At 44.0% G+C, this 15876-nt stretch overlaps 1 protein-coding gene across 1 annotated transcript in view; it reads right to left on the bottom strand.

Annotated features, from left to right (window-relative positions):
- SLC35F3 (solute carrier family 35 member F3) overlaps positions 1-15214 on the bottom strand; it is a 401456-nt gene extending 386242 nt beyond the window's left edge. Inside the window, exons 1-2 of the mRNA XM_033196820.1 lie at positions 14368-15214; positions 13740-13969 (exon numbers count right to left, since the gene is read on the bottom strand). Of these exons, the coding sequence (XP_033052711.1) occupies positions 13740-13969; positions 14368-14420 (283 nt within the window). The 5' untranslated portion in view covers positions 14421-15214. The remainder of the gene's footprint in view (positions 1-13739; positions 13970-14367) is intronic.
- Positions 15215-15876: the final 662 nt, after the last annotated feature.

Consider the following 15876-nt stretch of genomic DNA (forward strand, 5'->3'; position numbering starts at 1 on the left):
TTCTGTCTCACCTTCTGCATCCCCACTGACCCAGTCTTAGTTGTGACCTTCATCTTCTTTTGCTAAATTATAGCATTAGCTTCCTACCAAGGCAATGCTTTCAGTCCATTCTCCATTTTGTTTCAGAGTGGATTTTTCAAAATGAAAATTCAAGCCCATCACTTCCCTTTTTAAAATACTTCAAAGGTTCTTCTTTGCCTACAAATTTGCACTTCCAAAACATCAAACAACTCCAATGGAGCACTTTAGTGCTAAAATAAAATAACTGATGTCTCCAGGATTCATAGGAAAAGTCCTCATTTTGCTCATGTTGGGCAAGCATAAACAGACGGATAATCAGATGACTGGATTATCTTTACTGGTCTCTGCAGGGGCAGAAGTCTTCAGACAGGCAGTCTTGGACAATTTTTCTCTTGACTTTAAAACAAAAGGTGTATCACATCTTGATTTTAACAGAATGGATATCCCAAATACTCTTCATCCATTTAATTTGCATTCAGCTACTTTTTGTATCCTGATCTTTATCAAATATATCATTTTCTAAATTGCCCTTAACCTCCTTTTTAAAATCTAGGTTCTCACATGAGCAGCACCCTAATTCACCACAAGGATTTTTTTCTGTCTTTCATTACATTAAGGTTTGGTTCTTCTTGATTTTTCCCCTTTCTATGAAACTTGGGAAAGTATCTTATTTCGATGTTGGTGCCAAGTGTTGTGAGCTGCTAGATTCATGGGGGTAGATGGGAGTGGAAGCAGGGATGGTAAAATGCTGACTGGCAAGTCTTGTTATCACAAAATGTTGGAGCCTGTAAGAAGACAGAGGTGAGCAGATGTGGTGGTCATGCCTGTAATCTCCACACTTTGGGAGGTTGAGGCAGGAAGATCACATTTTAAATGAATCCTTAAAGGCAAAATATAGAGTAACGTGTCCATTTGGAATAGGTGGATGTCTCAGGCACAGGGAAGCTTGCAATCATGCTCAAGTTCTTACCCCTGAGCCTCCACCAAGTAGCTCATGAGAAGAACTGGGGCAGGGCAAGAGACAAAAAGAGCCTCTCAGGGCAACATAAGCTTGTGGGAGGTGATCAGATAGTTGCTGCTAGGGACAGGCATAAATCCCTGTCTACTTTCTCAATCCTTACAAAAAGCAAGTCTTAAGCCACTGGATGGCAAACTCCCTAACCCTAGGGCCAAGGGAAAAAAAAATCTGTTGCTTCTGGGTTAGGAATAGGATAAACTTCAGCTCACTCTGAGGATGATGTAGGAAGTGCCCTGCCTCCAGGATACAGGCAAAGGTCAATTGCTGCTGGGGGAAAGTTAGAAGAGGCAGTCCAGCGCACTCAAACCCAAATCAATTCCCAGCTAGATTGACTCAGCTCTCCACTAATGGCCTGACACAAAAGGATGTGTGTCCACTTTCACTGATACTACTTACCACCCTGCATTATTTTAGGGAGTCAAATTATATTTCAAATACATCAGAGAAGCTCTCCTTTTGAAAGGGCCTTATAAAGAACCCCTTTCATAAGATTCCCTTTATAAGTCAAGACTTTCAATAATAATCTAATATTAACCAGAGCTGTCACTAACTAACCACCTTCCAAACACCAGGACTGTATTCAGCCCTTTGGATGCATTATCCCAAAATATTTTCAACAATTCTCTGAACTGGAACTGTCATTTTATCGAAAAGGAAAAGTAGGTTCAGAGAGGCTGACTAGTTTCCCCCAGAGCCCACGCAGTAAGTAGGTAGCAGGATTCAAATTCAGCCATGACTAATTAAGTCCATCATCTTAATCAGAACTCTGATTTGAGCAGCAGAGCTCAAGTTTCCAAAGGAAGAGAAAAGAAGTTCCCTGAAATATTGCCCCCTGTAGCTAAGAAGCTGTTTATGGTGTCCTACAATAAAATATTATGCAAAATTATGTACACAATATAGAGTTTAGTTTAAGACTGGTCATTGTTGGTTGGAAATACTCCCAAGATATTTAGAGAAGAGCAAAAAGAGACATTTACTGCACCTGTGAGAGGGCTCCAAGACAAAGAAGTATGGCATGGAGCCAATCCAATTCAGCTGATGGATCAAGATGTGCATGTCTTGTAATCCCACTAGGTTATTTTCTAAGAAATAACAACCATACCATATATTTAGTGTATACTTCCCTGAGGAGCTAATATATTTACTGCATTTTAGAGGTTGTGGATTATTTGATGATTGAATGAGGAAGGAATGAATGAATCATTGAATAGATTAACAAATAAATGAATTTACATTCAACAGTTGGATCCTTTATTTCATCTGCTTCCAACCCATTCACAAATGAATTCCTCCCTGAAGAGTGTCTGAAATTTCATGCAGTGATTTTCTGAAGCCGTGACCTCATCCATGGGCTTCTCAAGAGGGACCACATGGTGGTGTTGAAAAACATTCCTTCTTCCACCTTCCAGCCACCAAACAGGAAATCTCCAATGTATTGAGAGACAATCACCAGATACAATGTCAGTTGCAGATAGAACAAACACATTTTTTTCATACACCAGTACTATGTTTTCTGAGGATTTTCACAATGAATTGTAATTACATATACTTTATTGACATGTAACTTTGAAATCATACCCACTGCTAAATCAGATAAACCTATATAAGAAGCTTATACTTTGGAAGGCTAAATTGATAGGACTGCTTGAGGCCAGGAGTCTGAGACAAGCATGGGCAACATAGTGAGACCCTAGTCTCTACAAACCTTTTTTTAAAAAGTTAGCCACATGTGGTGGTGTAAGCCTATACTCCCAGCTACTCAAGAGGCTGAGGCAGGAGGATCACTTGAGCCCAGGAGTTAGAGGCTGCAGTGAGTAACGATCGTGCCACTGCACTCCAGGCTGGGCAACAGACCAAGGCCTTGCCCCTAAAAATAAAAATAAATAAATAAGTAAATGAAAGATTTTTACATTTAATAGTTAATAAAACAAAATGTCAACTTAAAGTAAAAGTGTTTGAGGTCAGGCGCGGTGGCTCACGCCTGTAATCCCAGCGCTTTGGGAGGCCAAGGCAGGTGGATCACGAGGTCAGGAGATCGAGACCATCCTGGCTAACACGGTGAAACCCCGTCTCTACTAAAAATACAAGAATTAGCCAGGAATGGTGGTGGGCGCCTGTAGTCCCAGCTACTTGGGAGGCTGAGGCAGGAGAATAGAGTGAACCTGAGAGGCGGAGCTTGCAGTGAGCTGAGATTGTGCCACTGCACTCCAGCCTGGGCGAGAGAGCAAGACTCCGTCTCAAAAAAAAAAAAAAAAAAAAGTAAGTGCTCGAATAAACCTTTGAAACTAGTTGTTCTGGAATATGGCATTTAGAAGTCTTCAAACTATTTATCTGGCCGATTCTTTAAAGAAAAGAAAGTATATAGGAAGGGACTTCAGTTCTTCCTTGGTACTCACACTAGTGTAATGCACTTTTACCATGGAAAATGTTTATTAAACTCTCACACATGTACAGCATGAACAGAATGCTGCACAAAACTCAACTGTCCCATACCTACTGATCTGATTTGGCTGTGTCCTCACCCAAACCTCACCTTGAATTCCCACATGTTGTGGGAGGGACCTGGTGGGGGATAATTGAATCATGGAGGCAGGTGTTTCCCATGTTGTTCTCATGATAGTGAATAAGTCTCACGAAATCTGATGGTTTTAAAAAGAAGAGTTCCCCTGAACAAGCTTTCTCTCTCTTTGCCTGCAGCCATCCATGTAAGACGTGACTTGCTCCTCCTTGCCTTCCCCATGATTGTGAGGCTTCTCTAGCCACTTGGAACTATAAGCCCAATTAAACCTCTTTCTTTTGTAAATTGCCCAATCTCAGATATGTCTATCAGCAGCATGAAACAGACTAATACATCTACCATCATCATTCTATTCCTTTTTTTTTTTTTTTTTTTTTTAGAAAAAAGGAGCTTTTTTTTGGAAACAGGAATTTGCTCCGTCACCCAGGCTGGAATGCAGTGGTGTGATCATACATACATCACTGCAGCCTTGAGATCCTGGACTCAAGCGATCCTCCCACCTCAGCCTCCAGAGTAGCTGGGACTACAGGTCTACACCGCCATCACTGGCTAAGAACAGGACATCTTAATGTACATTCATCAAAAGCGAGCTGACTCAATTTCTGAAAAGAAAGTAAGGCAGCAAAATTGACATACACTAAGAAACATTTCCCTTCTGACCCTTTTGAATAAAACTTTTGAGGACAGACCTGAATTTTTATAACACCACACTGTTACAAGTAGGTGGTGAAGAAAGATAAAAAATAGTTTCCTGATAGATCCTGATCTGATCAAGTACTGGAAATGGTACATAGCAGATTGACAAGGAGAAAATCTGAATGTCACAGAAAACATTTGTCAAAACCAGAAAACTGTTCTGAGCAGTTGCACTAAGTATCTCTGTCTGAGGAGTCCAAAACAGCCTCTAGTCTTTAACACTGCAGATCACCTGAGGAGAGCAATTCTTTTCCTCCAGTCTCAAATGCTGTCATAAATTAAGCTGAATGAAAGAAAAATCTGTGCCCATGTCCTAGGCAATTTTTTCAGTGCTTGCCACCATCATCCACTGGAAGAATTTACCAGGTTCCTAACTGCACAAGTCCCTTTCTAGCTTGTGCAGTAAGATAATGAAACAAAACTGGTTCCTTGCTCTATTAATCAATGCATATTCACCACTGCTTTGAACCAAAGTACATCATGTAAAAAAAAAAAAAAAGAAAGAAATATTGTTCATCCTCCTGCTGTGGGACAAGTAAGTACTTAATCCAGCTCAAGTGACCGGGGGTCCATATCTTTGTGAATCTCTCCAGTGACTGAGGCTTCCTGACCTTATCTATGATCTTAGTAGTCAGAAAGTGATTTTGTATTTCCAGTTGAAACTTCATTGGTACATAGATCCTTATTTTGTCATGCATGGGCTTGAATGGAAATGGCTCTGAAATCCTATCCAGAAAGGAGCCTGCAGTTGCATGGAACAGAACTTGGTTTCTGCTCACTTAGCAGGAAGAAGGCTGCTGCTTTGCAACAGTGGTGTCTCAGGGGCTTGGAGAAGAAGCTGCAGCAACACACTGATGTAGGAGGGAAACAGGCCCCAGCATGGAGTCCTGGAAACCACCAATGCTCTCTCTGGATTACCTGACACACCTGCCGCTGCCTTCTTTTATGTAGACTAGCTTTCTCTGCCTCTATATCCATATGGGAGACAGACCAGCCTCCTCCACTCAATAGACCACTCTGTCAGACTAGACCCCAACTTTCTGGTGTTAACCTCAAATTGGAGGAGAGAGGAGCTGAGTGAGTTAGCATGGACCAGGAGTCTACCCCGGTCTAATCTACACTGCCCAGGAGGAAGATGATGCCAGTCTGGCTGCTAAGGGCCCAAACCGAGGATGTAGTGCAGGGCAGTTAAGGGGTCTTGAGCTGGGAAGACATTCCAAAGGTGTCTGCTCTGATGGTTCTCATGAAGACATGTCACGTTCTTACCTAATCTCCTCCTCCCCTAATCCATTAACCTTCTCTGTAGAACACATGTTTGATTCCATTAATACATTTTTTTCTTATTTCCCTGGGCCCTGTTCATTTTTTCCATATCATTTTTTAAAGTTATCAAAACTGAACAGAACACCCCAACATAAGATTGGATAATGTAAGCTCTAGGAGTGTGATTATTTGTCAGTGTTTTTAGCAGAGTTAAAGTGAAGACTGAAGAGAACCAGCAATGGAAGTCCCATTTCTTGACAGAGGAATGCAATTAGAAGTGTCTCTATGCAGGATAATTCTGGAAGATGCTACAGAAATGTAGATGCTTACTTAGGAGCCATTTGTGTAGGTGCATGAGGAAACGGCCACTTAGGCCTTTTATTAGTACATTTAACAAATGTTTATTGATTGAGATGCTCTGTGCACTGTGGAAGAATCACGAGAGTTCTATATGCCAAGACCACAGTGAGGGGTGGAGACGTAATAACAAGCCCTGCTCCTAGAGAGCTTTCTATCTGCAAGAGCTTCAGCCACTTTCTTAAACTAGTCATGACTATGTAAAAGAAGTGACAAGACTACAGGAGATGCAAGAGGACCTCGTGTAATCAGGAAAGGCTCTCAGGAGGAGGTGACACTTAGGCTGGGACCTGGATGAGGAAGGCGACAGGCATCAGATGACTGGTTCTGTAATGTACTGTAGTCTGTTTCTGCTCACAAGTCCAACTTCATACATTACACTCCCGCCCCATGATGTTCCAATCAAGCGGAATTACCTTCCAGCAATAGCTGACTACATTCCCGTGCACATGCTGTCCCTTCACCTGGAATGCAAACCTCCCCTCTATTTCTGTTGTGAATGACTCCTCCAGCTGAAGAATGAACTCACCGATGTGAGAAAGGGCTCTCCAGGCACTGTAAACTCATCTTTATCATACCATACAAGCACTTCAGATTTCACCCACTTCAAAAGCTTTTAGGGCAAGGACTGTGTCTGCCATCACTAATCTCTGCATTCTGGCACAAAGTAAACGCTCAAAAGATTTGCTAAAATAAATGAATATAAAGGTGCATTAATAGATACCAGCTGTACAGACATTGGAAGAGTCCTCCCTTATCCACGGTTTTGCTTCCCACGATTTCAGTTATCCTTGGTCTACTATGGTCTGAAAATACGAAAAGGAAAATTCCAGAAACAAACATATCACAAGTTTTGAATCGTGTGCCATTTTGAGTTGCGTGATGAAATCTTGAACCTTCCCACTTCATCCCTCCCAGGATGTGAATCATCCCTTTGTCCAGCATATCCACACTGTCTACACCACCTGCTCACTACTGTCTAAGAAAAAATCGTGTATATTGGGTTGAGTACTATCCACAGTACCCACTGGGGGCCTGGAATGCCCAGTGGGTATTCCCTCCGATAAAGCGTGACTACTGTATTTCATTTAATCTTCATGACAATCCTAGAAACTAGTTCTATTATCTCCTTTTTTATTTTTATTTTTTATTTTTAGATGGAGTCTCACTCTGTCACCCAGGCTGGAGTGCAGTGGCACGATCTCGGCTCACTGCAACCTCCGCCTCCCGGGTTCAAGCAATTCTCTGCCTCAGCCTCCCGAGAAGTTGGGATTACAGGCACCCACCAACACGCCCGTCTAATTTTCGTATTTTTATTAGAGACGGGGTTTCACCATCTTGGCCAGGCTGGTCTTGAACTCCTGACCTCGTGATCCACCCACCTTGGCCTCCCAAAACTTTGGGATTACAGGCATGAGCCACCATGCCCAGTGAAACTAGAGGCTGATAGCAGTGAACTTGTCATATAGCTATGAAGCTGGGATGTGAATTCTATTTCCTCTGCTCCTCCAGACATTCAAAAAAAAAAAAAAACTGAGTGGACACCCCTCAGCTTACAGTAAACAGCTTACAGTAAAATGTTTAACAAACATCAATGGTGCATTTGCATGCGAATTTATGTTTGAACGCAACTAACCTGAATGTTTCCAGCTGCTTAAGGAAAGGACCAAGGCTCAAAGCTGGAGTGTTTTAGACTACACTCTTTTTAATGAGATCCAGGAGGGACTTCTGAAGAGCAACGAGAACTTTCCTTGCCCATGTCTCCTTAAAGCCCGGAAGACTTCACTTCCCTGGAGGTAAGGCCATTTCCCCATCACCACCACATGCGCACTTCAGATTTCACCTGCTCTAGTTGGAAAGCTTTTAGGGTAAGGACTGTGTCTCCCATCACTTATTTCTGTATTCTTGCACGTAGTAAATGCTTTAAAAGTTTGCTAAATCAATAAATGAAAATAAAGGCACATGAATAGGTGTGAAGGATTTCTAACCCCATGGCAGACGTGAAGGGTTTATAACCCCACGACAATGATCTGAGTGAGCTGGAGTCACCTCGTTTCCTTAAAAGATAATAGTTCTGCATTTTCATTACATCGAAACTCAGAAACTATTTACTAAATTGTTAGCATACATAGGAATAAAATTAATTCTCTGACCCAATACAAAACGCTGTGCTCTAATGCTCAACTCACCACCCCCTCAAGCCCTCTAATTATTTTCTTTTAAAATCTTTTCCATCTCATATTTCATATGCCAAGCTCCATTCTAGAATAAACTTTTACAACCAAAGTATACATCTCTTACAAGTGGGTCATTTTTGAATTGCTGACCTGACCTTTACTATTTTAGGAGGATCAAACAGAAGTTGCTCACCATGAATTCAATGATACTACAAGGCACTGTTCCATTTAGCACTGGTATCTACGCCACAACATATACTCACAGTTCAGTGTGAACTGACAGGGACACTAGGAAGGTAGCCTTTCCCCAGGAGCCCTTCCCCTCACCTCATACAAACCCTTTACAACTTTTAAACCTGGAGAATCCTGAAACATGCACTTTCCTTGTCACCAGGTGTGTTATTCAGTGCCCTACATTTTTGCAGCTTGAACTAGAAAACCTCCACCCAGATAAGCTGGGATTTATTCAGTAACCTACATGTTCCTGGCCCAGGTTCACATTGTCAATGGTGGGTGGAGTGGGTTAGAGACAGTCAGTCTTTTAAGACTGACCCTCTCTCCATTCTACAAATGACTTAAAACTCAATCCATTCACATTCTGAAAAAAATCATTTAAATCTCAACGTACCAGAACCTGTAGTGAATAATAGTTGATATTCAACATAGTGTATAAATCTACTCAAATGATAATTGCACCTCATGTTAAGCAATAAGCATGATCCCCTTCAAGAAAGCTCTTCCTAAAATGCTTTGGGGTCTTTTTTTTTTTCCCCCAGAAAAGGATTTAAGAGTTCACTATTTGAAAACATTCTTTAGGGAAACCTTTTGGAAAGTGAACATCCTGCCCACTCTTAGAATGTCTGTGTTCTAATGCAGGTTTGTGTTGACCTGTATTTCTAGATGAAGGCACACCTGGACAGTGCCTCTTCCAGCACTTCTCTCTCTATTCTGACATACACTGAACATTGGAAAAAGATTTGCTAAATGAATAAATGAAAATAAAGGAGTATTCACAGATGTTCCTTCATCCTGCAGCAGAGCCTCTATCTGGAAACTCCAAGATATGTTCCTTCAATCATCCCTGTGTAGAAATGCTACCGGCTGCCCCACCCTATCAGAGGCCTGGGGCTGGCTGTCTACTATACAGATTTTTCCTGGTCTTTGATTCTCCTCCTCCCTTCTCTAGCCATGTCCTCCCTAACTGGTGTCCAGCCCAGAGAAATAAGAAAGGAAAAGGAAGCAGAAGATGTTTTAAACAGTCATTTCTCTTCTACTGTGGCAAAAGGTAGGGAAGAAAAGGAAGTTATTAAAAGAAACTGTTCAGAGTCTCCTGAATTCTAAAGCACATCCTACAGGGTGTCAATTTATGATGATTGGTTGTGGAATCATGCCAGCTGCAGAAGGAACAGGCTCTTTCAAATCTTCAGAAGACACTTGTACTGCCAGTGGTGATGATTACTCGATCTGGCCATCCTGAAAACCTAAAAAGTGGCCCAGGAAGAAAGGTGAAGGAAGGAGAGGGTCAGGAATTTGTAAGGTAGGCCTGTGTGTTTAGCATTACTGGGCAGCAGAAGAGAGTTCTATTGCAGCACAAATTTGGGGGCTACCCTAAACGAGTGGGTCTCAACTAAAGGCTGCCCCCCACGGGATACTGTGGTTGCTACAACTTAGGGGTCAGGGTGGTAAGCTACTAACATCTAATAGGCAGAGGTCAGAGATACTGCTGAACATCCTACAATGTACAGGACAGCTCCCTACGACAACTACTTATACAGCACAACGGGTTAATAGTGCTGAGACTGAGAAACCCTGGGCTAAACCCAAGCTTATCACCAAGAATTCTGGTCCAGTCTGTGGTTCAGGAAGCACTTGTGATGGAAGAACCAGGAAAGAGTAAAGCAATTCCACATAACAGGAAGTCAGCATGAAGAAGTAAATGATACAAATCACTACAGAGGCACATTCAAAGTTCCCTGTCCCAGAGGTCAATATTTCAGGCAGCAGCCATGCATTTATTCAACAAATATTTATTGAGCCCCTCCTGTGGCCCAGGTGCTTTCTGGGCCCTGGATTCACTCACAGATGATAATTTGAAGAATTCCTAGGAATACTGCCAAGTGGTTTGGTTCAAAAACATGGAATGTGGAGCTTGGAGGACTTTTGCCACTGTGAAGAGGAACTGGGCCCTTCCTGCTTACTTGTTTATAGTTTAATTCTCAGTTGAATGTTTCATAAAAGCCATCCCTTTCAGACCTAGGAGCCTTTGGGATTTTTAAAAAAGAATCCGAGGCTAGGCGCGGTGGCTCGCGCCTGTAATCTCAGTACTTTGGGAGGCCAAGGTGGGCGGATCACGAGGTCAGGAGTTTGAGACCAGCCTGACCAACACGGTGAAGCCCTGTGTCTACTAAAAATACAAAAATTAGCTGGGCATGGTGGCAGGGACCTGTAATCCCAGCTTCTCAGGAGGCTGAGGTAGGAGAATCGCTTGAACCTGTGAGGCAGAGGTTGCAGTGAACTGAGATTGTGCCACTGCACTCTAGCCTAGGAGACAGAGCAAAACTCTTTCTAAAAAAAAAAAAAGAAACTATTATTGGGGGAAGTTGGGTAAATTTTAAGCCAGGCACGGTGGCTCATGACTGTAATCCCAGCACTTTGGGAGGCCAAGGCGGGCAGATCACGAGATCAGGAGTTTGAGACCAGCGTGGTCAACATGGTGAAACCCCATTCTTACTAAAAATACAAAAAATTCGCCAGGCGTGGTGGTGCTAGTCCCAGCTACTCGGGAGGCTGAAGCAGGAGAATCGCTTGAAGCTAGGAGGCAGAAGTTGCAGTGAGCTGAGATCACGACATTGTACTCCAGCCTGGGTGACAGAGTAAGACTCTGTCCAAAAAAAAAAAAAAAAAATCCTTTACAAAATTCTCTTGTCTACAGTGAAACTCGTGAATCCAAATGATTGAGTTGAGAGTATTGAGCAAAGGTAATTTCTGTACTGTTCACAGTTACCTCATTTATCTTAACAACCCAAACAAAATCTAAAAATGAAGAGGATACAAATGAATATTGGGTCATTCAAATGATTTATTCTGCTACAAGGGCAAGTGACTTACATCTCTCAAAGAGTCTAAAAACTTTCAATGGCAATTCCTTCAGTTAGGACGTAGATAAATACTTTGAAAGATGACTGAAAGGTGACATAATAGCTTGGAGCTTCCATAACTCACTCTGGAGATCATGAGAATTTTTTTTTTTTTTTTTTTGTAACCATCATCTCTCCCCATTGGTAGAGTACAATTACCAACCAACAAATAAAGCAACTAGGTGACACCTACAGGTAATAGATAAGCCTCTTTATTATTATTAATTGAGTAGAAATGGCAAACAGCAAAAGTTCTGCCTTAAAACCTGTTTTGGGCCGGGTGCAGTGGCTCATACCTATAATCCCAGCACTTTGGGAGGCCAAGGTGGGTGGAAAACCTGAGGTCAGGAGTTTGAGACCAGCCTCGCCAACATAGTGAAACCTCATCTCTACTGAAAATACAAAAATTAGCTGGATGTGGTGGCGCACGCCTGTAATCCTAGCTACGCAGGAGGCTGAGGCAGGAGAATCGCTTGAACTCAGGAAGTGGAGGTTGCAGTGAGCGAAGATCGCAGCACTGCACTCCACACTCCAGCCTGGGTGACAGAGTGAGACTCCCTCTCATAAACCAAAACAAAACAAAACAAATAATCAAACAAAAAAACAAACAAAAAAACTCTTTGCTACATCAATACATTAATAAAACATTACCCTCTCTAAATTTAAACATAACCCCTAATTAATTCACCAAAATATCAGTTGTCACCTAAAGCATTATAGTAACAAGGAAATACCTTGGAATAAAGAATAATCCTCACAGGAATAGAGAGAGTGGAATTTGATTTTATTCATATTCAGTGATCACTGTAGCCTTGCCTGCTAATATTTACTCTTCCAATGAAGCCTCAGAGAGAGGCATTTAAGAATACCTCCAGTGATGCCAGGGACTCCATTTCCACACGGCCCTTCTCTTGTCTTAATTACAAAATGTTTGTACTGAACAGTCATCACTGCTGTAAGCTCTCTGCCAAGTCCCCAAATCACAAACCTTGGTGATAACTTCCACAAAGCACATGCAGCCAGTCACAAATAGATTTATAAAGATAAAACCTTTTTATGACTTCAAGCACTAAAGAGATGACTTTATGAAGGCTGTCATTTATACCACTGTCTTTTGTTATTAAGGAAGCAGAAAATGGAAATAAGAGTAGAAAATTGCTATTTTCTAACAGAAATGTAGAAAGCAGAAATAAAAATTGAGTGTTCCATCCATGCCCATAAGAAATATGGTTTCTGATGGGGTTTAATTTTTGTTATCCTATGCCCAGGGTTTTCCAACCAAAAAGAGAATTTGGCCCCTTGTCTTCCTTTTGTAATCAGCTACAATTTTAGCAGCAGAGGCAAGAGATTGCAATAGATACAGATAATTTTTTTAAAGGCTTATACCCAATGAAATGCAGTCTTTTAAAAGCTGCATGAAAGCAAAACATTCAAATCCTGTTTCTTCCTGCAAATAATTTAAAACTAACCAGCTAACTGCTAGCATACCACTGACCTTTGCCTTGGACTCGAAGGTTTTGGGAATAATCTAAAGATAGACATTTTTTTTTTAGTGATGAATATTATTAAATTACAAACGCCCATTTTTTCCCCTAAAGACCAATAAAGAATGTTTCAATTTTAAGCAATAAAAGGTAGAAAAAACCTCAAAATCAACAAGCTATTAATCTAGTCTTTATTTCAAATGAAAGAAGTCAAGGCCCATTTCTCATACTGACTGAGGTGGCAAATGGCAATCCTTTATGTCAAACTACAGTGATGAGACCACCTAATTATGGTTCTATTTATAGATATCTGGACTTCATCATAATCAACCTCTCTCTTGCAAAGTGAGAAAAAGAAATGTACGTCAAATTAGTCCTGGTGACACAAGATAATGTCTGTCTAATTGATCATAGCATCCTCAAAGTCATTAGCTGGGACCCACTGGCAGAAAATCATTTCAGCTTCTCCACCTGACACCAAACATTCATCTTGCTTGGACCAACACCACTAACTAGAGAGATCCCTATAGAACCTCCTTACTGAAGACCGATAAAATCCAGGGGAAAAGGGCGTGAATAGCATCTAAAATGAAGACCCCAAGAATTGTTCTCTATCATCTGGGCTAGGAGATGCAAGGAAGAGTTACAATCCTGGCTACCTAAGTCAGCATCTCCAGCTGAGCCTGGTGAGACCTGACCCAGGGCCCTGTGAGACTTTCTGATCCACGGGGAAGCTACACTGTCCGGGATACTTTGAGTTTCTGATCTGTTTCCTATGGTCTGCCACATAAGAGTGTCCCCCACATTTGGAGGCGGAGGGATAAGGATACAGAGAGATCCTGTGTGTGGGAGAAGAAGGAGTGTAAGAGAACGCATCAGAAAGCCTCAGAGGTCCAGGAGAACTCCGTCTCCAGGCCTCTTCCTCAAAGTTGCAAACCTGGGTCTGTATCAGCAGGCAGGGCGGGACCGGGTGGCTGGACGCCTCGCTGCATGCGCTCCCCGAGGCTGCTGTGACAATGGTAACGAGACAGACCGGCGGAGGAGGAAAATGACTGGAGGGGGTCTTACTTTTGCAGCTCGCTGCCCAGGGCTGGTAGCCATAGTAGCCAGTGATGCGCAGGATCCGCTCCTCGATGGACGTGAGCCCCACGGGCCCGCTGGTGAGATCTTCCACGGAGCGCGACCATTTCAGATCCTCCTTAATTGCCTCGTCCACCACCAAGTACTTGAGCTGCCGGAGCTGGGGGCTGATGTCGGACAGTCTCCGGGGGCTGACGTCCGGTGACCTCCTCATGCCACTGAGGTCGCAGGCGCCACGGGCAGGTGGGTGGACAAGGGGAGCGTGGACAGAGAGGAGGGGATTCGTGAGGAGCAGATCCCAGGGCGAGAGCAAGAGCGCGGCCGGCGCCCTCCGGGGGCGAGCGCCGCGGCAGAGCCCGCGCTGCTTCCTTCCCGCCGCCACTCACCCACTTCCCCGGGCAGCTGTCCCCAGTGCCCTATCCTGGGCGCCTCGGGCCAGTGCGGGTTGGAGCGAGTGGCGAGGGAAAGAACGACTGAAACTTCCCGAGCAGCTCCGCCGCGCGCGCCGCCCTTCCCTGAGCCCCAGACTGCCCAGTGTCCCAGCAGCAAAGGGCCACCCCGGTGCTCCGGCCTCCCGCCCGCCGACTCGCTCACCCACGCCCGGGGCTCTACTCACACAGCGATGCTCTTTCCCCTGGGTGCGCCGCTGGGAAACTCTCGGATCCCCATAGGCAAAGACAGAGTGGGGCCGGCAGCTCCCAGACTTGAGGCGGAGGGGCCGCGGGCCGGAGCTCCCTGCAGCCGCTAGTCGTGGGAGACTGGGGTGCGCTGCCCACTGAGGGTCCGCGCAGCGCGGGTCGCCCCGGGCCGCTTTGTGCGCGCCCGCGCGGTCTGTCCCGGAGCGCCTCCGCGGCGTGCCGCACGATGCAGGCGCGGCGGCTCAGCCCGGAGACTCCAGGCCGGCCCGTGCGCTCGCTGCAACGATCCGGCAGCCGAGGCAGCGCCGCGCCCCACGCCCGTCACCGTCGCCGCCGCCCTAGCACACCGCGGGCGTGAGTGTCGCCGAGCCCGGGAGAGCCCTCCCAGCGGTGCGCTCTCGAGGCACCTGGTCGCGCGGGGAGGCGTCGGGTCGGGGCGCACAGGGGCCAGGCGGGGGCGCTGCTGGCCACCTCCCACCTTCCGGGCGTGCGCTCGGCCCCGGAACCGGCACCTCGCGCCGGCGCTCCGCGTGGCAGCCTTGGGGCACTGGACGCGCTCCTCTGCCCCTCTCTTTTGACTCAAACCCTGCTGTTCCTGGTTCAGTATTTTCTCTTTCTCTGTATGTATTTATGTGTCTGTCTCTCTCTTTCTCTAAACTAGCAAAACTACTTGGAAAGAAAGAAACCTGGTTCCACGTTCAGCATGCCTGGTGAGTAAATGGCGTTTCACAGGCAACGCTGAGACACAAAATGTCTTAATCTACCACGCTGTGGGGATGTCTCAGTCAGACCTGGTCCTCAGAGAGCTTACTTTCCCACTGATGATGCAATTACGAGATCAGTTATCTCTTCATAGATTTCCATTTTAAAAGCTTCTCATGTTTTTCCTTACCACCCCACCGCCCCCAACGGCCAAAAGACATTCTCTCCAGACTACCTAATCACATTTCATAATATTATTTTTCATCGGGACAAATTTAGGAAAGACAGACGTATGTGGAAAAGAAAATACCCATTATCCAGCCAAAAATGACTTTCAATTATAAACATATTCTCTTCCAGGCTTTTTTCCAATGCAAAATACAGTTGTCCCAAAAATCGGAATGAAATTGTACACACTACTTTATGTATTGCTTTTTTATATTAAAATCATATTGTGTAGCAGCAAACTATGAATAGAAGGGAACTTTCTCAACTTGAAAAAGAACATTTACAAAAGCGTACAGTTAACACCATGCTTAATGGTGAGAAACTAGAAACTTTCCTGTTAAAATAAGGAGTAGGGCAAGTATGTCTCTACTCAGCAATCCTTTTCAGCATCGTACTGAAAGTCCTAGCTAATGAAATTAGACAAGAAAAGGAAATTAAAAGTATACGTATTGTGAAGGAAAAAGTAAAAGAAAACTGTCTTTGCGGCTGACATGACTGTTGATGTAGAAAAATCTCAGTTGACAAAAAAAAAAAAAAAAAAAAAACTCCCTCCTGTT

The sequence above is a fragment of the Trachypithecus francoisi genome, unplaced genomic scaffold, assembly GCF_009764315.1.
Source record: "Trachypithecus francoisi isolate TF-2019V2 unplaced genomic scaffold, Tfra_2.0 Lachesis_group5, whole genome shotgun sequence".
In the NCBI taxonomy this organism is placed as follows: Eukaryota; Metazoa; Chordata; class Mammalia; order Primates; family Cercopithecidae; genus Trachypithecus; species Trachypithecus francoisi.